Genomic DNA, 25648 nt, shown 5'->3' on the forward strand with positions numbered 1-25648 from the left:
GAGCTGTCAGCACAGAGCCCGACGCGGGGCTCGAACTCACGGACCGCGAGATCATGACCTGAGCCGAAGTCGGACGCTTAACCGACTGAGCCACCCAGGCACCCCCAAACAAGCCACATCTTAAAATGACTAAAACCATGGAGAGACATTAACTTTACCACCAACAAGAGCCATCAGGAAAAAAAAAAAAAAAGAAAAAGTTAAAACTCCCAATAACTTCTGATAATAGAACTATCAATTATAGACTATAAAATGAATGTTTAAGATGGTTTTGGGGGGCACCTGGGGGGCTCAGTCAGTTAAGCATCCAATTTTGGCTCAGGTTGTGATCTCATGGTCATGTTGGGCTCTGCACTGGGCATGGAACCTGCTTAAGATTCTCTGTCTCCCTCTCTCTCTGCCCGTCTCCCCCCACTTGCATGCACACATGCTATCCCTCTCTCTCAAAAAAAAAAAAATAAATAAAATAATTTTTTTTAAAAAGATGGTTTTTAAAAGCATAAAGAATTTGAAACAGGGGCACCTGGGTGGCTCCGTCAGTTAAGCATCCGACTCTTGATCTCAGCTCAGGTCATGATCTCACGGTTTCATGGGTTCGAGCCCCGTATCAGGATCTGTGCTGACAGTGTGGAGCCAGCCTGGGATTCTCTCTCTCTCCTCTCTTTCTGCCTCTCCCCAACTTGTACTGTCTCTCTCTCTCTCTCTCTCAAAAGAAACATTTTAAAAAATTAAAAAAAAAAAAGAATTTGAAAGGAAAGAAATACAAGTCCTAAGGAATGTAAGTGAAAATAAAGCCACACTTAGATAAGTCATCACAGAACTGTTTAACACCAAAGACAAAAATAAAATCAGGAAAACACTGGGAGAGAAAAGACAAGTTATCTACAGTTAGGCTGATAATATAAATGAGAAGGCAAAAATAATACAATTACTAATGTCCTCTTCAAAGCATAGAGAACAAAGAATCTAGTATTCGATACTAAACTATCATTTAAAACTTACAGGAAAACAAGTCTGAGACAAAACCTGAGGGTTTACCACTAAAAGAGACATGTGTAAGAACTCCTGAAGAATGTACTTCCACAAAGAAACGGATTCTAGAAAGGGTGAAATGCAAGGAATGGTGAACAAAACAATTGGTAAACACATGGATAAACCGAAGCATTTTATTAGCTCATTCATTCGGCAAATATTTACCGAATGCCTACACTATGCCCAGCACTATTCTTGGTGCTGGGGGTACAGCAGTGAAAAGGTCAAAGGCCTTGACCTCACAGAGCTTCCAATATAGTAGGGATAGTTAACAGTAGGTGTAGACCATAGTATCAGGCGTCAATAAGGACTGTAAAGAAAAGCAAAGCAGAACAAGAGGACCGAGTGACGACAAGCGAGGGGGTACATTTTTTAAAACATTTTTTGAGTATAGCTGACACATTACATTAGTTTTACATGTACAACATGGTGATTCAACATCTCTATGTTATGCTGTGCTCACCACAAGTGCAGCAACCATCTATCGCCATACAACGTTATTACAATATCATCGACTACATTCCCTAGGCTTTACTTTTTTTTTTAATATGAAATTTATCGTCAAATTGGTTTCCATACAACACCCAGTGCTCCTCCCAATAGGTGCCCTCCTCCATGCCCATCACCCACTTTCTCCTCTCCCCACCCACATCCACCCTCAGTTTATTCTCAGTTTTTAAGAGTCTCTTCTGGTTTGGCTCCCTCCCGCTCTAATTTTTTTTGTTCCCTTTCCCCTCCCCCATGGTCTTCTGTTAAGTCTCTCAGGATCCACCTAAGAGTGAAAACATATAGTAGCCTAGGCTTTACTTTTTGTCCCCATGGCTTATTCACTCTATACGTGGAAGCCTGTACCTCCAACTCCCCTTCACCCATTTTGCCCATCCCTGCGCCCCGCCCCCTGCCAGGGGGATAAATATTTTAAATAAGGTGGTCAGGGTAAGACTTTATAGGTGACATGTGAAGAAAGACCTAAATAAGGTGTCATCTAAATAAACATTAGTCTTCTAAATATCTACCGGGGCTGGGGGCAGGGGGGAGGGGAATGGGTGATGAAAACTACAAATATTTCTTGAGCACATCCTCATGCGCCACGCTGTTCTTTACATTTGACTTGTATTCAATCACTTAATTCTCAAAATAACCCCACGAGGTAACCGTACCATTGATCCCCATTTTACAGAGAAGGAAAATGAGGGAAACGCTGAATGGCATGTCCTCACAGACACTGAGTGACAAAATTAGGATGAACCCTCAAAGTCTGACTATCAAGCTCCCGGCAAAGGAAGCCGCCTTCCTAGAATCTGATTTCCTAAAGCACAGGAATCTTCCTCTTATTCTTTGCATCCATAGTGCCTAGGACACCGTGGCTGCTGGGTACGTTGAGCTGGATCAGACAGAGAAGAAGAAGAGAGATGAGGACTAGCGAACAAGAGGCAGCCATAAGGGAAAGAGAAGAGGCCACAGTCAAAAAAGAAAAAGAAGAAGAAGAAAGGAATACTGTAATGTCACAGAAGTCCTATGAAGAAAGTTCCAAGGAAGAAAGATGGTAAACATTACCAAATGTTACAAAAGTTAAATACAGGAAGTCTTGAGACTTGTAGGCATTCGGTCATTAAATTAGGAAGTTATCTTCAAGAATTCAGTCCCAATATCGCAATGATGGAGACCCAAGATCTCTAGTTATTCAGGAAAAGTGTGGCCATGAGAGACGAAACAGGCAGAGTCCACATTCCAGTCTGCCAAAGGAGCAAAGGGGGGCAATGACAGCAGCTCAAGTGCAGCAAGGTGAAGATTTTTTTTTTTCGATAAAAATTGAAAAATCCTAATGCGGTAGGATTTCGTTTTGACTTACCACTATTTTGTGCCCATTCCTTAGTTTCCCTCTAATTAATTAAAATTTCTATCTTTCAGTTGTCTTTCCTGTAACATAAAAAAATGGTAGAAAAACCAAGTTTCTAGGTACTTATTGTAATACATACCTACAGTTCCAAAATAAAGACTTCAAATGGGTGACTAAGTTCTACAAAACAAGAGAAATGTCCCCTAGGGTAAACTTACATAAAAGAAATAAAATAATATGAAATAGCCAAACAAAATGACCTCCCACCCTCGGGATGCGTTCAATCAGAATTTAGACCCCGGAAAACATCTACTCCTTCTGTCCTCACTCTCAGATGATCTTGCTTGCTTTTTTTTTCCCTTCATCGAAATAACCAGAAGAGAATTTCCACAAATGCTCACCTCTCTACCTACACACTTCTCTACATCCATACCCTTGTGACAACGAGCCTTCCCTCCGGTTACCATGAATCAGCTGTCCATGCACCCCTGCCCTTGTACACTAGACCCCATCTCCCTGTCCACTCCGGAACACTGCCCAATACCATCCCCTCCCTCCCTGCCGTCATCAGTTTCCCCCTCCCCTGCAGCATTCTCGCCAGCCTACAAACACCCTGCCAGTCGTCTCCTCTCTAAAACAACAGATCTTGACTCTGCGTCTCCCCCAACTACCGCTCAACTTCTCTGCTGCCCTTCTCAGCATACACTCTTGGTTTTCAAATCCTCTCTTCCGGTTCTCTCCACCCACTCCGCTATTTGCTACCATTCCACGAAAAGTGTTCAGCACTTTTCACCAATGAGCTCTATGTCGCTAAATCTAATAAAATTTTCTTTTTAAATTTTTTTAATGTCTATTTATTATTCAGAGACAGAGAGAGACAGAGCATGAGCATGGGAGGGGCAGAGAGAGGGAGACACAGAATCCAAAGCAGGCTCCAGGCTCTGAGCTGCCAGCACAGAGCCTGACGTGGGGCTCAAACCCACAGACCGCGAGATCATGACCGGAGCCGAAGTCAGACGCTTAACCGACTGAGCCACCCAGGAACCCCTAAACATTTTTTTTATGTTTATTTATTTTTGAGAGAGACAGAGTGTGAACAGGAGAGGGGCAAAGAGAGAGGGAGACAGTATCCTAAGTAGGCTCCAGGCTCTGAGCTGTCAGCACAGAGCCCGACAAGAGGCTCAAACCCACGAACCTCAAGATCAGGACCTGAGCTGAAGTCGGAGGCTTAACCGACTGAGCCACTAATACAGTCCTCAATCCTTATCTTACTTGACCTACATGCAGAATTAGATAAAGCTGTTTATTAGAATCCTTAAACCCCAATTTCTCCTAAAAAAAAAAATAGGGATGATAGGGGCAGCCTGGGTGGCTCAGTTGGTTGAGTGTCAGACTTTGGCTCAGGTCATGATCTCACATGACATTTATGAGTTCCAGCCCCATGTCGGGCTCTCCACTGTCATTAAGAAGCCTACTTTGGATCCTCTGTCTTTGCATCTCCCCCACTCACACTCTGCTCAAAAATAAATAATACAGCATTTAAAAAATATGGAGTTGATAATAATAGTATCTATTTTGGAGGGAGGTTGTAAGGATTAAGAAATAAATCCTGTAAAGAGTTTATTAGCACAGTACCTGGTTCACAATTAGGAACTCAATAAATGTCAGTTATTATGGTTAATCAACACTGCCAGCCACTAAAAATATTCTAGCTACTAAAAATAAAGTCCACTCCACACTCCAGAAACAGAATCTTGGAAGAAAATGGGACTCTAGAATGTTTTTTAAAAAGGGGTATAATCTCAACCTGCCAATCATATTAGACAAATAACCTATTCCACCATATAAAGAATGATCTTAAAATTTCCTTCTTAAAATTCCTTACTTGCTGATGATTTGTAAATAACTAACACTAACCCCAACCTCTCAAGTTCTGGTTCTCATTTCCAGTTCCAATATAAATAGCTTGGTCTAGATATTTAATTAACTGCTCCATTTTTTCTCTCATTCTCTGTATTTCATTAATCACCAAATCCTGTCCATTCTACCTCACTAATGGCTCTCACAAAACCATATGCTTAAGAGGGCAAGGACGGACTGTGTCTGTTTCTGAATCCCACCATACCCCCGGCACAGCACTGGCACCTGACACAGTACTTGGCATATAATAGGTGCCAGCATCCTGGCTCAAGCTTCCCAGGATGCCTGGATTATTTTCTCTTATTGGCTTTTTGAGGCCAAGGTCTGTATGCCTGTTACCTTTATACTTTTCACAAGGCCAAAGATCATGCCTAACATAGGGTGAATGCCCCTAAGATATACGTTGGATAGATCATGATAGAGTGTTTTTATTCCTAAGACTTCAAACCAATTTTACAAAACAATCTCATCATAATCTACATTTTACAGGGAGAAACATGAAGGTTGGAGAAATGAATGTAACTTGGAAGACTAGTCAATTAGTGGTGGAACTGCTAAACACACACACACACACACACACACACACACACACACACACACCTTGCTCTCCTGCCTCTTAATCTCCGGAAAGTAACCGAGCCACAATCTGGATGAAACACCTACAAGGACGAGATGGTAGTTTACTCTCTATTGGTAATTGACCTTGGCCTTACTTGATCTTTTTCCACTGCAAATCAGGCTTTACAATGCTAGCAGTAACATAATCTATTTAGGTATCCAAAGAAACATAAAGCAACAACCCTAATACCAAGGCAATAAGAATTTCCTCTGTGCTGAAATTCTACAGAATAGCACAAATCGGATAAAAAAGAATTTTACTATTTCTGTGTACACAGAAACACATTACGCCATTTCCCTTGGTTCCAGATGAAACAACATTAAAGGGCCTATTAAGAGTTCTATTTTACCTGCGCAGAATGAGCCAAATGAATAATTTCAGGCTTGCGGATCCTATTCCTACTGACATCTATCCCAAAAGCTGCAACTTAAAAAGACGTAATGCATTTATTTTTTAAGTCGATTACAGAATAGGCTCTTGAATATACGCTACATCAAACATGGCTCCGATGCAGAAAGTCTCTTCCGTCGCTTCAGATCTCACCAGGAGGGGCCATTTGTAAACGGCCTCATTAAAAAGAATACACTACATAAACTTACGTGGAAAATGTTACAAATAATTTAATTAATACAAAATACCCTTTCACTCGGGACACGAAAAATGATCTGCAGGCTTCATCTCCCTGGAGTTTAGTTCTAATATTGCCACTGTCTCCTATCATGAACCATTTGTAGCTCAGCTGCCTCACATTTAGGGCAATGAATCTAATTCATTTTCAAAGATTGCTTTGATACATGCAAGCAGCTGCTGGTGATTTAAAACAGGGAATCATGATGGAACTCAGCAGACATATGACATATAAGGCATAACTTGAAATGATGCACAAACCACTGCCGGAAACCACAGTATAAGGATCACCTTAGCGTGCAGAAACAGGGATTGAGAAGTGTCAGAAGTGTGAGAAGTCCATTAAGTGAAAAGGACAGAACTACAAGCGGGGTTGCCAAATTTGTAGCTAATGCCAAACAGATCAGATGCATCCCAGAAACATTTTGTCCGAAACAAGATAAATTACATTCTCCTATTGACTCACACTGTAATTCCAGTGTAGTGTTCCCATAGGGGAAAAAAAAAAACAAACGTAACTATATTTAAAATATCAATAAGTATCTTCAGCTTCTTTATTCTCTCACAATCTCTAATGAGAATCTAACCAAGTAGGTAATAGATGTATCTATGTACTAGGATATATTAAAACACACCCATAGATACCACTGAATACATGTAGGAAAGTAACACAGCAAAGCAGATATAAATAAGGTGAAAAGATTTAGACTCAAATCCTGGTTCTGCCACTTACTTATTCAGATGACTTTGGGAAAATAAACTCCATAAGCTTCAATTTCCTCAGCTGTGAATGGGGTTCATAATAATAAATTAGCAATAGTAATGTGAGCAAAGAATAACAGTAGCTACTTCATGGAATTGTTGGAGGTTTCAATAAGATAATGCTTATAAAACATACAGTAAGTGACCATTAATTAGTTTTCATCCCTTCCCTGAAAATGATCACCCACTTCACAAGACTTGGACATTTACAAAATCATAACTTCTCTGCCAGAGTTATTCACGATGTTTCAGAAAACAAAGGATGTATGCAGAATGAGCAGGGACGAAATAAAGGAATTTTATAAAGAAGGTTATAATTTTTTAATTCTGTTATTCTTATTTATCTGAACAATATTGCAGTACTTTATTCCAGAATTGACCATTCGTTTTAATTACTCATTATATGTCAGTTACTTAGGCATTAAATTCTTTTAATTAATTCCATCAGGTAGAGATTCCCACTTTACATACAACAAAACTAACACTTGGAGAAATTAAATAACTCGCTCAAGGTCCTGAAGCAAGTGAGTGGCGGAAATGGAATTCAAACTCAGATCTCATGGATTTAACTCAAGTGCCTTCCCATTAAACCAAGAATATCTAAGGACTATACCCACTACTCACTATCTCTAGGTGAAAATTTCATTACATTTTGTTGTATGTGACCTGTAGAAGAAACAAAACTGTAAAAGGAGGAAAATATTATACAACTCTAACCTCCCAAAACTTTAAACCCTAAACTTACAATCTTAGTATTTACTTATTTTATCAGCCCATGCACAATACTCAAGAATTCTTTCACTGGTAGAACCTTGTGAAGTTATCAAAGTTTTCCCATTGTTGTTGATGATATACATGAGAATGGGAACCTGTTCCCACCCAACCCACCACCACCCCCCCAACCCACCGCCACCCCCCCACCCCTCCCCCAAACAATATATAGTCTTGGATTTGTTTTTATTAAGGTTTTCTGGTCCATAAAAAATCTTTATATATAATGGCTATATACAGGGAAAATTCTTTTTTAGTTTAGTATGGAGAAACGAGGTTCAGAGAAATACATTCTGGTCCATTCATCTGTCACTTTCATTAAGAATAAGGATTAAAAATAAATAAAATCTGTGTTATGGGCAGTTAACAGAGGATAAATAAAAGGAAACAGTGGGCTAATGATGTTTCTCTAATAAGAAGTTTTCAGTAAGTGTTCATCAATGGGAAATTACCAGCCACACTTTTTTATTCAGTTTGAGCCACAAATATTAGAGTTAATATCTGTGGCCACAGCTTTTTAAAATAAATCATGGTGCTCTAGCAATTTGGAACAGACATTTCCTATATTGTAAATTATTTCCAGGACCAGATGACTTCACTGGTAAATTCTACCAAACATTTAAAGAACAGTTAACACCAATCCTTCTGAAACTCTTCCAAAAAATCAAAAAAAGGGGACACTTCCAAACTCATTTTACAAGGCCAGCATTACCCTGATATCAAAGCCTGGTAAGAATACTACAAAAAAACTACAGACTGATATCCCTAATGAATACAAAAATTCTTAACAAAGTATTAGCAAAATATTCCTATTGAATATAAATTCAACAACACGTTAAAAGAATGATATACCCTGACCAAATGGGGTTTATCCCTGGGATATCAGGGTGGTTCAACATACACAACCCAATAAATGTGATACAACACATTAACAGAATGAAAAATAAAAATCGTATGATCATCTCAATAGATGCAAAAAAAAAAAAAAGCATGTGACAAAATAAAATAGTCTTTCATGATAAAAACCCTCCATAAATTGGGTACAGAAGGAACACACCTCAACGTAATAAAGGCCTTATACAATTAAGCCCACAACCAACATCATACTTAACAGTGAAAAATGGAAAACTTCTGCTGTACGATCAGAAACAAGACAAGACTGCCCACTCTCATCATTCTTACTCCTTGTAATACTAGAAGTCCTAGCTAGTGCAATTGGGCAAGACAAAAAAATAAAAGGCATTCAAATCAGAAATAAAGAAGCAAAAGTTGTCATTATTTGCAGACAATATGATCTTATACATAAAAAATTCTAAAAGGCTCAATCAAAATTCTCTTAGAACCAATCAAGAAATTCAGTAAAGTTGCAGGATAGAAAGTCAACATACAGCAATCAGTGGTGTTTCTACAAACTAACACGGAAACATCTGAAAAAAGAAAGACAACGATCCCATTGACAACAGCATCAAAAACAATAAAATCTTTAGGAATAAATTTAATAACCAAGGAAGTGACGATCTGTACAATGAAAACTACAAAACTTTAATGAAAGAAACTGAAGAAAATACAAACAAGTGGAAAGCCACCCCATGTTTACGGACGGGAAGACTAACATTGTTAAAATGTCTATACTACCCAAAGCCATCTACACATTTAACACAATCCCTATCAAAATTCCAATAGCGTTTTTCACAACAATTGGGAAAAAATCTAAAATTTGTATGAAGCCAGAAAGACCACCAATAACCAAAGCAATCATGAGAAAGAACAAAGCCAGAGGCATCACACTTCTAGCTTCAAACTATACTACAAAGCTTTAGTAATTAAACAGTAGAGTACTGGGCGCCTGGGTAGCTCGGTCAGCTGAGCATCCAACTTCAGCTCAGGTCATGGTCTCACCGTCTGTGAGTGCAAGCCCCACATCAGGCTCTGCACTGCCAAGTGTGGAGCCTGCTCAGATTTCTTGCTCTCTCCTCTCTCTACCCCTCCCCTGCTTGCGCTTTCTCTCTCTTTCAAAATAAATAAATAAACTTGAAAAAAAAAAAAAACACAGTACACTACTGTCATAAAAACACATACAAAGACTAATGGGACAGAACATAGAGTACAGAAATAAACCCTTGCATTTATGGTTACCTAATATTTGACAAGAGAACCAAGAATACTCAATGGGGAAAGAATAGTTTCTTCAACAAATGGTGTTGAGAAAGTTGTATAACCACAAGCAGAAAAATAAAATTGGACACCTATCTTATACCATTCACAAAAATGAAGTAAAACTAGATTTAAAAGACTTAAACATAAGATGTGATATTGTAAAACTCATAGAAGAAAACATGGAAAGAAACTCCTCAACATTGGTCTTGGCAATGAGTTTTTGGATTGGACATCAAAAGCAAAAAGTCAAGTGAAACTACATCAAACTAAAAAGCTTCTACACAGAAAAAAACAAGTCAAGAATGAAAAGGCAGCCTACTGAATGGGAAAAAATACTTGCAAACCATATATTGGGTAATGGGTTAATATTCAAAATACATAAAGAACTCATACAACTCAACAACAACAAAATCCAATTAAAAATGGGCAGAGGAACAAAAAAAAGTATTTTTCCAAATGAGACATCCAAAATGGCCGAAGGGTACAGAAAAAAAACGTTCATTACTACTAATTATCAAGAAAATGCAAATCAAAACCCCTATGAGATATCACCTCACACCTGTTGGAATGGCCCTCATCAAGAAGATAAAAGGCAAGTGTTGGCAAAAATGTGGAAAAAAGAGAACCTTTATTCACTGACAATGGGAATGCAAATTGGTTCAGCCACCGTGGAAAACAGTATGGAGGGTCTTTAAAAAAATTAAAAATAGATCTACCAAATGATCCATCAATTCCACTGCTGGGTACATATCCAAAGGAAATAAAAACAGGATATGGAAGAGATATATGCACTCCCATGTTGACTGCAGAATTACTCACAATGGCCAAGCTATGGAAACCATCTAAGTGTTTGCTTATGTAGTGGAATATTATTCAGCCATGAGAAAGGAGGAAATCTTGCCATCCATAGCAACATGGATGGACCTTGAGGGCTTTATGCTAAGTGAGATAAGTCACACAGAAAAAGACAAACACTGTATGATATCACTTATACCTGGACTCTATAAAAACCAAAATTGTAACAACAGAGAGTTAAATACCAGGGGCTGAGAATTGGGAAGATGCTTAAGGGTACAAACTTGCAACCAGTAGATAAATAAGTCCTGGAAATCTAGCATACAGCATAGAGGTAATATACAACAATACTGTATTACAATTTTCGAAGGTGCTAAGAGATTAAATCTCAATTGTTCCCCCCCACACAGACAAACACAAAAGACAATTATGTGACACGATGGAGGTGGAAGCTAACGCTACCATGGTAATCAAACCGCCATATATATACATATCTCAAATCAACACATTGTACGCCTTAGCTTCTATAATGTTATATTTTAACATACCTAAATAAAGTTATTTTCAGCTTTTAGCTGTAAACTAGAAGTATATTTCTGAATTAATGCCTTTCAGAAAAAGACTAAGGTATTTTGTTACACATACATACATAAAATCTTCAAGTGCTGATCAATCAAAATGCCATTATTTCTTTTTTTGGGTATTTACTTTGGGACTTCCATGGTAACAGCCCTATGACTCCTGAAATGTTGACTCTGGAGAGATAAGGGTTGTCTTAATCCAAAGTACCTGAAAGTGGTTACATCTGCAAAAAGGGCTCTGTTGTTGCAGACTTTAGAGAAGAATCATCATCTAGTGTTTTGATGATGGGAATCATAAAATTATCTGTAAGTCTGTGGAAAAAACCCTGAAGGAGTAAATTAACCACTTTTCACAGTTTTTTAAATGCTTTTAGAAAATTCTGAGATCAACAAGTTAAACACATGATCACAGCTACTGACCAAAAGGAAACTTATTTTGTATGATGCAACACTCTGGTCACAACAGCACTTCACAATCTGAAAGCCAGAAAGACCTAAACTCAGATCCTGGTCTAGCTCAACTTATAGGTGAGGGTCTCTCAGGTCTCAATTTCCTCACTTGTGAAATTAGTGGAATTATTCATTCAATGTCGGTTGAATGCCTACTATGTATCGAACACTGTTTTTGCAACAGAAGTCTGTTGTTCATAATTCGTTTTGAGAAAATAAAAACATGGCCCTTGCCCTAGCAAAGCTCCTAATTTTGTGAAGAGACAAAGAAATGCAATGTGCTAACTGCTATGAACAAACTGCTGTGCTTGAGCAAACTGAGAAAGGCTGCAGAGAGAAAACACAGTTGAGCTGAGACTCGAACAATGAATATGAATTGCTCAGATGGGGATTATGGGAATCCCCTGAAGAAAACAAACTGGGCAAAGACAAAAAGACAGGAAAAAACAAGACTAGACGGGTTTAATGTAGATGATGCGTAGGCTGGGCACCAGGGAGATAAAATTTAGAGTATTATAGACCACACTGGGGAATCTGACCTTTAACTTTTAAGGAATGATAAGGTTCCTTCTACATTATGATTCTGGAAACTGGCTGCAGGCCCAACCAGATGAATCCAATCGGTCCACCCTTTCATCTCAAGCTGTCAGAATCTTCTAAAGCAAAAAAAGTTTTAAAACAAAAAAGCCATCCAAGCTTTGATGCTGATAGGAAATCTAAAAGACCTCACTCACTTAACTGGTAAATTTTAGGACCAGCAGATTTCCATTGTTATGATTAGAGTAGTCAAACATTCTAAAAGCAAGATATATGACAAATGATTTACTTCTATTCTACATCAAATATAAACTCTATATAAACGGAGAGGTGTGAAAATTGTAAACAAGTATTAAATTTACATACCCCCAAAATATTTTCCATACTTTGTTTAAATAGAGCTTCACTCTCTTCATTCGGAATATCAGTTACCTGTAAAAGTACCCAAAGAGACTATAAAGTGCCATTTACCTGTGTTCTGCAGGTACAGGGGGCGGCCAAACAGCAGGATCTCTAAATGGCTCATCTTGACAGGACACAGGGAAATCTGGGGGCTTGTCAATTTTAAAACTTTCCAAAGTGCTGACAATACTTTTAACTTGTTCATATTCTTCCAGTAATTCCTGCCGAACCTTAAAAGGAAATAAGCTTTACGCTAGAAACTGTTTACGGTTTACACGAATGGCAAATAACAAACTGCTACTGAATGCAAGTTTTCTCAACATCAAAGTATGCAAAATGAATCATTAAAACCTTAAAAAAACAAAGAACCATGTAAAGTAATATAGATAGAGGGCAGGAATTGGACTGAAAAAAGATATTATGCACCTTTTTGTAAGGGAAGTAGTCATGATTTTTTCAAAACGGAACTCTATTTCTACCAATGAATGTGATGACCATTAGTATAATTTAAAACAAGCAGTAAGGCAGTAACAAGGTAACCATTCCCCGAAATCTAAAATGTTATGCTAAATCCTTTTAATATATTTGTAAAATAGCTTCCAGAATACTATCGGCCAGAATTTTCACCAGCATTAGGAAATGCTAACTCCGAATATCACTAAGTATGAAATGCCTATTACGAGCATCTGAAAACCTGAAATGGTGTAATACTAAGCATTACCCAGTTCCATTTTTTTTTTTAAGTTTATTTATTTATTTTGAGAGAGAAAGAGAGAACGAGCATGGGAGGGGCAGAAAGAGACAGGGAAAGAGGATCCGAAGTGGGCTCTGTGCTGACAGCAGAGAGCCAGATGTGGGGCTTGAACTCACTAACCGTGAGATCAAGACCTGAGCCGAAGTAGGACGCTTACCCGACTGAGTCACCCAGACGCCCCTCCAATTTTTATTTACATTCTCTTTCACCTAAAACCTGAATTCTTCTGGCCTTGTTTAAATTCTTTCAAGTGTTGGATAAAGTTCATTTTGAATTCAAAGGCAAGATTTTTTCCCGCATTTAAAAAACTTCACTGACTTCCTACTACATGGAACTTCTTGTGTTTTCAAACTTTGAGACCAAACTAATTTTCAAAGGCAAATAGATAATAGATTGAACATTATATTCATAAATTCCTTTTAACAATTCTAATTTGTTTTTTGACCAGAAAGTATACTTTACTGTAGAGAAAAGAAAAATCTAGATAAAATTCAACTGCTAATATATGCTATTATATACTCGGAGAAATAAAATTACAGAACCTAAGGGAAATGAACCATAAAAATAAATGAATAGAAATGGTCACTATTTAACACAATTAAGGAATTGTCAAAAATATTTCCGTGCTAGATTAATAAACCACTCTTGCCTGTGGCTACTGTGCAGGATAGAACACAACTACAAATTTCAACTGGAGTTAAAGCAAGTATATTGTTCTCACTCAGCATAATTTGGTAACACTTAAGTCAGAAAATAAGTCAAATTTACCCTGAAACCTTAGTGAAATATCAATTTCTGACATGGAAAAATTAGAAGAAACACTTGAAAGGCATTAGTACATTAAATAGAAACTTCAAAGAAATGCTTGACTTTGTACTTTTAATTTTAAAAGGATTTTAAGTTTTAAGACTAAGTGGGGAAATTCTAATTCAAGTTTTTATTAACTGTACTATTATATAATCAAGTTGTACAGTCAAGAGACACAGCAAATATATTAGCTTTATTAGATTATTGATTCCTTTGTATTTGTAGGGAGTCTTTCAAAATACTCTTTTAAGAAAGAGGAAACTTTCTTAAAGGAAAAGTTTTGTGAAATGGGTCAAAACTCCATGTAAAAATGAAAGGGAAGAGGGCGAGTAGAAATACCTTATATTAAAAATTTATAAACACACACAACTAGGTGACTGATCATGAAAATTAAAAAAATTACAAGTAGATTCCATGACAATTAAGTATCTTCAAAATATGCCTCATGAAAGATATTATCAAAAATATTCACCAGGCAAGACAAAATTATTCAGAGTACATTTTAAATACATTTCAGTATTCAGACAAACAAGAAACAACTATTTACAAAACCTCTAACTAATAGTCCAACGGTCTATACTCCAACTAACAGTCCTCCAACGGTCCAACTCTGGTCTCTCAAGTATAATAAACTATTACCCTCACCTGAGCGTGTCTTACCTGTTGCCATTTGCCTTTGACAGCCGGGTCTCTGACTGATTGGCAATGTCTCTGAATCTGCTGTATCACCCCCTGGTAATATACCATTGATGAGTCATAGTTTCCAAGAAGTGCAAATTCTCTTCCTTTCTTTGCATTGTCACAAATCTCAGCCAAATTCATCTTCTTGAAGAGAACTAAAGAGAACACATAAGGTCTTCTTTTAAGTTTTCAGCACCAACTTTAGAATATTTTTTCTTATTCTTTAAAATATCTGCTTAGGGGCGCCTGGGTGGCTCAGTCGGTTGAGCATCCGACTTTAGCTCAGGTCATAATCTCACGGATCGTGGGTTCCAGCCCCACATCCGGCACTGTGCTAACAGGAAAAAAAAAAAAAAAAATCAAATTAAAAAAAAAGTATCTGCTTAAAAGTACTTTCAAAGTCAAAATGGTTCTCTCATTCTTTGAGGTTATCTGAATGCATCTTATAATACTGAGCAGAGTTTCTAATTTTGGAAGCACAAAGGAGATCATAAAAGAACACCCAAGAAGATAACACAGAAATTACACAGCTCTGAACTACTGGTTTATGTTACAGGTACATAAATTGCACACTAGTTTTCCTTGCTCGTTTATAATTACCACAAGCTGTAACTACAATAAAGATGAGTTTGATTTTATTCAATTTATTTTTGACGATGTAGAAACATATAACTGCAGACATTAGTTCTCCCTAAAACATTTTGGCCCCCCCAAACAAAAGGTCATACTTTCTTTTTCTTTTTGGAAAGACAAAATGTTTTATTTTAAAACACTGGGAAGGCTATTGAAAAGACAAATATCCATTATATAACCATGAACATTAAATATCTGGAAACTGTCAATCTTCGAAAAGGGGGTAGGCACTTCCAAAGAGCTAAATATTGCAAATTATTCTACCGTATGTCTTCTCTATTATCAACAGTACTTGATGTGATGTAAAATACCAATAAGACTCGACTAATTATTCAGTCTCCATCTTGGGGTTCAATTCAATTACCCAAGTAAAAGATTTGTCCAAGATGTTCCTGTCACAAGAAACTTCTGGGTGAATTTCAAAAAGGTTCACTAAAGGATCTTCCTTTGTTTATTACTGTACTGTTGGTTACTGCCCACTACAGACGCTGGTTCTAGGCCAGCCCAAGGGTCTTCAAGCATTGAAGGCTTGAAATAACTTTCCAACTCATTAGACATTCTTTTTTCTCTACCACAATCCAAATGGTGTAGATGTCCTTGGAGAACCTGGGGGTGAGGCTGCTGCTCTCCTGGGGAGTAGCCAAATTGCTGCTGGGACCCCGCGGGGTACTTGGAATAAGGAGTGAGGGCAGCTGCCAGGGGACGCCAGGGAATGGAGACGCAAATCAGCCCCCCCCCCCCCTCAAGCTGCCGCCCTGTCACAGTGGGTGGCTGCTCCCTTTGGGCCTTGATCCTTGAGCGGGGCAGAACGGTGGCGTGTGTTGCGGATTCTCGTAGGGTCCCGGGGGGAGGGCGGCCGCGGTTGGCCTCCAACCGGGGTAACCCGGAAGCTGCTCAAGCTACCCCAACCTCCTACACCCACACCAGGGTAGGGAGCAGTCGGGGTCAAAAATTCTGTCGGTGCATATCAGGAGACGACGATGAAGACCTCACTGCCATGCTCTCCCCCAAAAAGTCACACTTACGGAAGACATTTTAAAGGAACAGCTTGTAGCGTGGTCCATGCATCCTTTATATGTATTTAATTGTCCCATACAACTGAAATCTAAGCAAAAACCTGTGAATGAAACTACCTGAGCCCCTTTTGCTCCTCAAATTGTAATCTTCTATGATCTCATCATTCTCTATAGCTTCCTGTCTGTGCAAATAACTATCATTTTTCTTTCCCCTTCTACAGATGCTAGGAAGAACATCGTCTGACCTTCCGGTTTCTACCAAAGCTCTCTGGCCCGGTAATTCTAGCTTTTCTTCCTGGCTTCCCAAAAGTCTCCCAGAATCATCCAAAGGCTCCAAATGCCAAGACACTTGCCACTAAAGACTACAAATTGGGGGGAGTTCAGAGATATAGACGAACGGCATCCTGGAGGAGTCCAAATTGCCCTGCTTATTTCCCAGAACAGTAAGCCAAAGGATACACTTAGTAGAGAACATCAAAGTATTTCTCCACGCCTTTCTGAGGCAATTAAATTCTGGTGTGAGCTTAGCTTTCTCTCTACGTCTTATCTATTCTTAAGGAGCTCAAAAACCCTTCCTCAAAGTTAAGCACATCTAGTTCTAGGCATTTCAACGGACTCCGGTACATTCTTAAAAATAAAGCTGTTTCCTTTATGTGTTTTGATTATTAGTCCCTTCCCCCAGCATAAGTTCCTTGAAGGCAGCATCTGTGTTACTTTAGAATTACACCACAACAAAAGGTACACTAGCTTTGCACAGTTAGAAACTTCAGCATTTAACAGATCTACCCACAGAACACAGGGCAACCGGGCAAAGCCTCTTCTTCAAACTACAACATTACCACAAAGCAATAAGATCTCATACTGAATGAGCTGTAATTAGTAAGTCCGGTAAGGGAAAAAAAAAAAAAAACTGTTCCATATATTATTTTCTTTTAAAAGCATTAATTCTGCTAATATGTGCTGTCACACAACTATGCAGGATAAAAATATCTTCATGTAGGGGCCGCCTGGGTGGCTCAGCTCAGGTCATGATCTCATGGTCGTGAGATAGAGCCCCATGATTCTCTCTACTTCTGTTCTCCCTACTCCCGAATGCTAGCTCTCTCTCTCGCTCTCTCTCTCAAAATAAAAACCAGTATCTTGATGTAAAGCAGGGGTCAGCAAACTCTTTGTATAAAGAATCAGACAGTAAACATTTTAGGTTATAGTGATAACCGTTGAGTGCAACTTGCTATAAAACCAGTCTCCTAGTAAGAATGAAGTTCTTTCGGGGGGATAATATTTCACTTAGTTGAGATTCAAAATTAGCGTTCCCTATAATCAAAATCAACTGCAAACGTTCATATGCTAATGCTACTTTTTAAATAAGAATGTAGGTATTTCATGTTTGAAAGTGTCTTTTTACCCTGAAAGGTGCCGGGCCGTCACATACACACGATTTCAATTCAGCATATTCATTGTTTGGGAGATATCTACAGACTTAAATCTTCTCTTAATATTTGTCTTTCATCTTTCAGTATGTCCTTCCACCGCAGATCAATCACCTCCAATCGGAGGTTAAGGTGGGTGCAAATGCCTCAACCACACAACGAAACGGATTTTGTAATAGGGTCGTTTCCTTTGCACTCACATCAGAGTCTGAGACCGAGCTCAGAAAATACGTCTACTGCAACCCTGAGTGGGAACGGCGACTTCGTTTTCTTTACCTTAACTTCTGACGGCCTGCAAAGCTATCTAAAACAGCTTCATGTTATTTGTGATTCAAACAACACTCGTTGGCATCGAAATCACTTTTCATTTTGCATATAAGCACGGTTTGGCTTATAATTTTAGGTTGAATACTTTAAGAAACATGACCAAGTCTGCAGCAAAAACTGACTCCCAATGCCATTCGGTGTTCAAGCACAGTGGTTGAGAGCAGTTCTTCTCATTCGGAAAGATCTCAAATCAGCCCAAACCTCAAAAGACTGGAATAGAATTTTACTGTTACTACTAGGCCACTGAACCGCAATGTGGTGGGGCAAGTCCGGGTTTTCGGCTTCTACTTCTGATCAAAATTCACGCAGCTAACAATGACTACGTCCACAGGAGCAACACGACCAGTTCTGTATTTCATGCGACACTCAAATGTCCTCTGCAAAATACCTGCTGATAAATACAATAAATAACCCTATATTTTAGCCACTTTACATTTCCACCGTTTCGTAAATTTGCTCACCAAGCCATTTTCTGTTAAGAGACATATTTTTACTCCCATCAATTGTAACGCATCTTAACCGATCCCACCTCTCGGGTCATACAAAATTAGTGTTTTCTGAACTCTTTGTAAATATTTTTGTCAGCAGTTATTCCATGAGCACTATCATTGAAACTAATTCTTCAAAAACTTCAAGCTTAGACTTGACTTCTTGAATAACAATAACTGAGCTGTGTTGGTAACCTCTGCCAATCCGCAAAAGCCAGGGAAAACCACGCGAAATCATTCGCTTTGTTTTTTAATTGATTACTAATGTTCTCAACCCTTGCAGCAACTGTTCTTGCCAAAAGGCTAATAGCTTTAAACAAGTTTATTCTCTCCAGACACATTTCTTTGGCTACTACAATCAAAGGCGATTTAGTTAAGGCACCATCAGTAGTAAATGACTTCCTTACTTGACTAACAAATGAAATACTCGGAAACTGAATCTGGGCACAGTCTGATTTTCATTTTTAATAATTCTGTGAAGAAATTCTGCTGTGGCTAAGATATTCCTTTTTCAATTTTCTAATTTTTCTGGCCATTGTTTTCCTGTGAGTTGGGAATACTGTGATGACTGATTAGTCTGGTAATGTCAGCATATACTGTATTTCCTTAGCACAGCTATAGTCTCACCGCATAATAATCAATGCTTTGTCATCTAATTTGATAATCTATACTCCAGTGTACTTTAGAAGTCTAACATGTTGGAGCACCTGGGTGGCTTAGCCAGTTGAGCGTCTGACTCTTAATTTCGGCTCAGGTCATGATCTCACGGGACTCCACGGGTTGTGGGATCAAGCCTCACATCGCTGAGCTTAGGATTCTCCCTCTTTCTCCCTCTGCCCCTCTTCCCCATTTGTGCATGCTCTCACTCTCTCTAAAATAAAAAATTAAAATTAAAAAAAATAATAATAATAATAGGGACACCTGGGTGGTCCAGTAGGTTAATTAAGTGTCTGACTTCAGCTCAGGTCATGATCTCACAGTTCGTGGGTTCAAACCCAACATCCGGCTCTGTGCTGACAGCTCGGAGCCTGGAGCCTGCTTTGGATTCTGTGTCTCCCTCTCTGCCCCTCCCCTGCTCGCACTCTTGTCTCTCTCTCTCTCTCTCTCTCTCTCTCTCTCAAATAAACATTAAAAAAAATTTTTTTTTAGTAAAAATAAAAGTATAACTTGTCAAGTCCATTTTTCTCATCTTTTGTTTCAACATGATGGGTACATGCTGATAATAAAGTAGAATGTGATAGTACAATTATATACAAGCTACTTGAAACGGTGATTATAGTGCACCCAAGTAGTGCAAAACAGTGAGAATGTCACAAAATCTCAGTCCCAATGACTCAAGCTCACAAAAGCAGCCATAAAGAATATGTAAACAAGCGTGTGTGCCTGTGTTCAAATAGACCTTTATTTATGGACACTGATAACAGAATTTCATTTAATTTCCACACGTCACAAAACAGTATTCTTCTTTTGACTTTTTTAACCATTAAAAAAATGCAAAAACCGTTCTCAGTTCATAAGCCATTCAAAGACAAGTGGCAGTCTGGATATGGCCCCTAGATTGTACTTTGCTGAGTCCTGCTTTCCACTTCTATCTTAAGAATCCAGAAAAATACAAGCAAATTAAACAGCAAGGAAGTAAAAGAGCATAATAAAGTTAAGAGCAGAAATCAATAAGCTAGAAATAGAAGAATAAAAAAGTTTCAGTGGAGCCAAGCTGGTTCTTCAGAAGTACCATCATAATGAATATATCTCTAGTGATATTGACCGAGAAAGGGAGAGAGAAAACAAGATTAACAAAATCAGAAATAACGGAGGGGCTAGCACTACAAACTTTAGAGATATTAAAAGGCAAACGAGGGCTTAATAAAATATGCAAATGCTACACAAAATACCAAAGCTTACTCAAGAAGAAACAGAGTGATTAATCTGAATAGTCCTATATCAACCAGTGATACTCAATTTGAAATTTAAAATCTTCCCCCAAAAAACAAACAAAAAACCCCTCCAGATCCAAATGGCTTCACTAGTGAATTCTCCCAAAGCATTAAAGGAAAAAATAAAACCAATTCTAAACAAATTCTCAGAAAAAAGAAAAGGCGTGGGGCGCCTGGGTGACCCAGTTGGTTGAGCATCCAACTCTTGATTTCAGCTCGGGTCATGATCCCAGGGTCATGGGATCAAACCCCTCATTGAGCTTCATGCTGAGCAAGGAGCCTGATGTGTAAGATTCTCTCTCTCCCTCTGCCCCTCTTCCCCGCTCATGCTCTCTCTAAAATAAAAAAAAAAAACAAAAATAAATTTTAAAAGGAAAGAAAGAAAAAAGAAGAGGCAGAAAAACTTCCAACTCCTACTTTAAGGGCAGCATTATCCTGATAGCAAAACTAAACATTATAAGAAAAGAAATTTACATAGCAATATCCTTCAGAAACACAAATACAAAAATCTTTAAATTTTAGGTAGTCAAATGCAGTAATACATAAAAAGGATAATGCATGATGACCAAAGAAGGGTCAATACCAAAAATTCAAGATGGTTTATATTAAAAACCAATCAACAGGATTTTAAGAGACTAGAAATGAAATGTATGATCATCTCAATAGAGGCATAAAAAGCTCTGACAAAAAATCAACACCATTCATAAGAACTTTTAGCAAACTAAGAAGAGAATTTCCTCAGCCCAATAGAGTATTCACGAAATCCTTACATCTAAAATCATATTTATTGTGAAAGACTAAACGCTCTCCCCAAAGATCAAGAAATAACAAGCCCGGTATATTTGCTCTCATTCCTTCTATTCTACATTAGAACTAGAGGTTCTAACCACTGCAATAGGCAGGAAAAAAAAAATAAAAGGCATACAGATTGGAAAAGAAGTAAAGTTGCTTTTATTCATATACAACCTGATTATTAATGGAGAAAATCCTAGGGAATCTACAACAGCTACCAGAATTAGTGAGTTTTGTAACTCAAAATTTATTTTGTAACTCAGAAGTTATTATGTTGCAGGACACAAGGTCAATATAAAAATATCAATTGCATTTCTACATACTAACAATAATTGAAAACAAAAGTTAAAAAACAAAATCACCAAAAAACATGAAATATTCAGGGATAAATTTAAGAAAATACATTCAAGAATGTAACATGGAAAACTACCAAATATTGCTAAGAGAAGTTAAGGATGACCTACATTAATGGACATATGTATGTTCACACATTAATGAACTGAAACGTTCGATGTAGGTAAGATGTCAATTCTCTTGAAAGTGAGCCATAGTCAATACAATCACCATCAAAATTCCAGCAGCCTTTCTTGTAAAAACTGACAAGCTGATTTCAAAATTTACGTGGAAATACAAAGGGCAGAGAATAGCCAAAACGGGTTCGCAAAAGAGTAACGTAAGACAACTTATACCGTCTGTTTCCAAGATTTACTATAAAGTTGCAGCAATGAAGACAGTGTGGGATTGGCATACAGACAGACTCACAGACCAATGGAACAAATTAGGCAGTCCAGAAAAAGATCCATACATATATGGCCAATTAATTTCTGACAAAGTTCTCAAGGCAAGTCAACAAGGACCAATTTTTTTTTCGAAAAGGGGTGCTGAAACAACCAGATATCCATATGCAAAAGGAACCTGAACCTCCACTCTTCTCACATCATATACAAAAATCATCTCAAAATGAATTGATGACCTAAACATAAGTTAAAACTATAAAACTTTCAGAAGACAACCCAACCCAAGGTATGGAGGGGGGAGGGGGCACCAGGTCCTCAAGCCCCAGTTCCCACAGGGCATAATGAGTCAGCTGACATCTTTATGTACAGTAGGTTGCATTACAGAAGAATCCTCAGTTAGGGAACCCAATCTATTATATTGAACAGCATATGCAGGTCTTGTTCCAAAGGAAGATCTTCTTTCCTCCGGGCTATAAGCAAGCCCAACCTTTGCTCTGGAGGAAGACACAATATCTACTTTTCAAGGCTGTTCAACTTCGTATCAGCTTTCAACCTGGGGAGCCCCCTTGCCTCTTCTATGTTGAATCTTTTGTGTGTGTGTCTATCACATGTCTTTCTCTTTCTTGGTTTACTCCCTTACTTTTATAAAGCACATTTTCTTTCCATAGATGGGAGGTAGAGTTTTTGAGATTTTATTCTACCTTTATTCTACCCTCACACGTTTGTCATAGTTTGATTAGCTACTGAACTCTAGCTTGGAAATAATTTTCCTTCAGAATTTTGAAGGCACTGCTTTATTGCCGTCTAGGCTTCAATTAAGTTGGGAAGACTGAAGTCATTCAAATTCCTGACCCTTTGTAGATCACCTGTTTTTTCCCCTTTCTGCAAGTCTGCAGGATCTTCTCCTTGATCCAAGCTTTCTAAAATTGTTGATGATGTATTTGAAATGGGTCTACGTGGGGGAAAGATCCAACATGGTGGAGAAACAGGAGACCCACAGTTCCTTTGTCCCTCAAACACAGCAGTGTTGAGGCCAAAGGACTTTGAATTCCAAGAGTCCGGGCTGCAGAGTGGCAGAGACACTGGGACAACCTGGCGGGCCACAGGTGTGTGACTGTGAACTGGGAGAGAGAAAAGGGGTGCGTAGGCCGGAAGGGGAGGGATCCCCTTCTGCAGAGTAACGAAAGGAAGAGAAAGAGAGGCTGTGAAAGTGTAGGGCTGTATCTGGACAAGAGAATTACCATGGACCAGGGATGGAGAAGGATCCAATCTCTAACTGTGGGGCGTTCTCCAGACTGGGCCAGCTGCCCAGTTTGCACACCTGGGGAGGAGGGGAGCCTGCCCCTGGCTGGGTAACTAGTTCAGAGCTGCAGTCCACAGTAGGAGAAAGCAATCCCTCTCTGGAGTGCTGTGGGAAGAAGGAATATAACCATCCAAAGGACAAAGACTGCCTGCGACCGCCAGCCAGAGGCCATATATTGGCGGAACCGGGGCACTCGGAGAGAGCCCCTTGAGGACATCGGGGGTTTCAATCCCAGCTGAGCACCAGGGAGGCGCGGGAGTCGGCAGAGAGGGACAAACTGCCTCGTTCGCCCCGCGGCCCAGTGAGGCTGGCCGAAACTGAGTGGTTTGGGACACCGGTCGGGGGAGGAAAGACTGAGGGGTCGCCATTTTTCTCCCTACCACCAACAGGGTGGGGCTTCAGGGAAGGGACAGCGGGTCCAGAGGGGAGGCGGTACCCCCTACACCAAGCCACGCCCCTCCACGCCGGGTAACTGCGTATCCACCGGAGATTGACGCCGACCAACCAGACAGCCCCCCCCCTCCAGACAAGGCACCCAGCGGTTTTGCATTTTCTGATTTAATTCTTGGACAGTTCTTACATACATTTGTTTTTCTTTCTTTTCTCCTTATTTCTTCCTCCTCTAGTCTGGTTATTCTGGTTGTTGGTTTGTTTAAGCAGATATATGTAATCTATTCTCTTTATACCTGTTCTATATCGCCTTATTTTCCTCTCTCTCTCTCTCTCTCTGGATTCAGCCATAGAGTTTCTCTGCCTGGTCAATTTTCTTTTCTTTCTTTTTTTCCCGCCCGTCATTTCTCTTTGTATGGGATAAGACCTCTTCCACCAACACTGCTCCCACCACCACCACCCCCCATTGGTTTGTTGTTGTTGTTTGTTTGTTTGTTTTTCTCCAGGGCTACTTCAATGAACGAATCAAAGCACACCTGGTGGAGGGTCCAAAACATCACTACGAATAGGGAGATAAAGCAACCAGAATCCCAACAACAGAGAACAAGCAACACACTCCAAAAAAACACCTCCTGAAGGGCCAGGCCCAGGACAGCGTATGACCCCTCTTTAATACACTAGTGCTCGCAGGTGCAGGACACATAACAAGCTTTTAAAACACATAAGGGACAGAAAACTAGCCAAAATGATGAAATGGAAGAATTCTCCTCAAAAGAAAATTCCAGGAAGAAATGACAGCTAAAGAATTGATCAAAACAGACATAAACAATATATCTGATCAAGTACTTAGAATAATAGTCATAAGATTAATTGCTAGGCTTGAAAAAAGCATAGAAGACAGCAGAAAATCTATTGCTGCAGAGATCAAGGAACTAAAAAATAGTCATGATGAATTAAACATGTTGTCAATGAGGTGCAAAATAAACTAGAGGCAATGGCAGTGAGGATTGAAGAGGCAGAAGGGAAAATAAGTGAAATAGAAGATAAAATTATGGAAAAAGATGAACCTGAGAAGAAGAGAGATAAAAAAAATTCCAGGCCACGAGGGAGGAATTAGAGAACTAAGTGATTCAATGAAATGTAGTAATATCCTTATCACAGGAATTCCAGAAGAGAGAAAGGGGTTGAAGGTGTACTCGAACAAATCATAGTCGAGAACTTCCCTAATTTGGGGAAGGAAACAGACATTGAACTCCAGGAGGCACAGAGAACTCCCTTCTGATGTAACAGGAATTGATCTTCTGCACAACATACCATAGTGAAACTGGCAAAATACAAAGATAAAGAGAGAATTCTGAAAGCAGCTAGGGACAAAAAGGTCTTAATCTACAAGGGTAAACATGTAAGGGTAGTAGCCAAGCTATCTACTGAAACGTGGCAGGCCAGAAGGGAGTGGCAAGAAATAGTCAATGTGCTGAATAGGAAAAATGTGCAGCCAAAAATCCTTTACCCAGTAAGGCTGTCATTCAGAATAGAAAGAGAGATAAAAGGGGCGCCTGGGTAGCTCAGTCGGTTGGGCATCCGACTTCGGCTCAGGTCACGATCTCATGGTTTGTGGGTTTGGGCCCCGCGTCGAGCTCCGTGCTGACAGCTCGGAGCCTGCTGCCTGCTGCGGATTCTGTGTCTCCCTCTCTCTCAGGGGTAGGTAAACATTAAAAAAAAAAAAAAAAAAAAAAGTAAAAAAAAAAAAGAAAGATAAAAGTTTTCCCAGACAAACAAAAACTGACGGAGTTCATCACCACTAAACCAGCCCTACAAGAGATCCTAAGGGAGACTCTGTGGTGGAATGTTGCAAAGATCACA

General features: G+C 39.1%; 1 protein-coding gene and 1 pseudogene across 12 annotated transcripts in view; both read right to left on the bottom strand.

Annotated features, from left to right (window-relative positions):
* KATNAL1 (katanin catalytic subunit A1 like 1) overlaps nt 1-25648 on the bottom strand; it is a 110004-nt gene that overhangs the window by 72155 nt on the left and 12201 nt on the right. For all 12 annotated transcript variants that reach the window (XR_007461209.1, XR_007461207.1, XR_007461208.1 and 9 more), the window contains 2 exons: nt 14715-14890; nt 12563-12723 (listed from right to left, as the gene is read on the bottom strand). Coding sequence is in view for 6 of the 12 variants with exons in the window: in XM_049647412.1 (XP_049503369.1) it covers nt 12563-12723; nt 14715-14876 (323 nt within the window). In the remaining 6 variants the exon portion in view is untranslated. The remainder of the gene's footprint in view (nt 1-12562; nt 12724-14714; nt 14891-25648) is intronic.
* Nucleotides 14897-19734, bottom strand: LOC125934097 (M-phase-specific PLK1-interacting protein-like; annotated as a pseudogene).

Source organism: Panthera uncia (genome assembly GCF_023721935.1).
Source record: "Panthera uncia isolate 11264 chromosome A1 unlocalized genomic scaffold, Puncia_PCG_1.0 HiC_scaffold_16, whole genome shotgun sequence".
Lineage (NCBI taxonomy): Eukaryota > Metazoa > Chordata > Mammalia > Carnivora > Felidae > Panthera > Panthera uncia.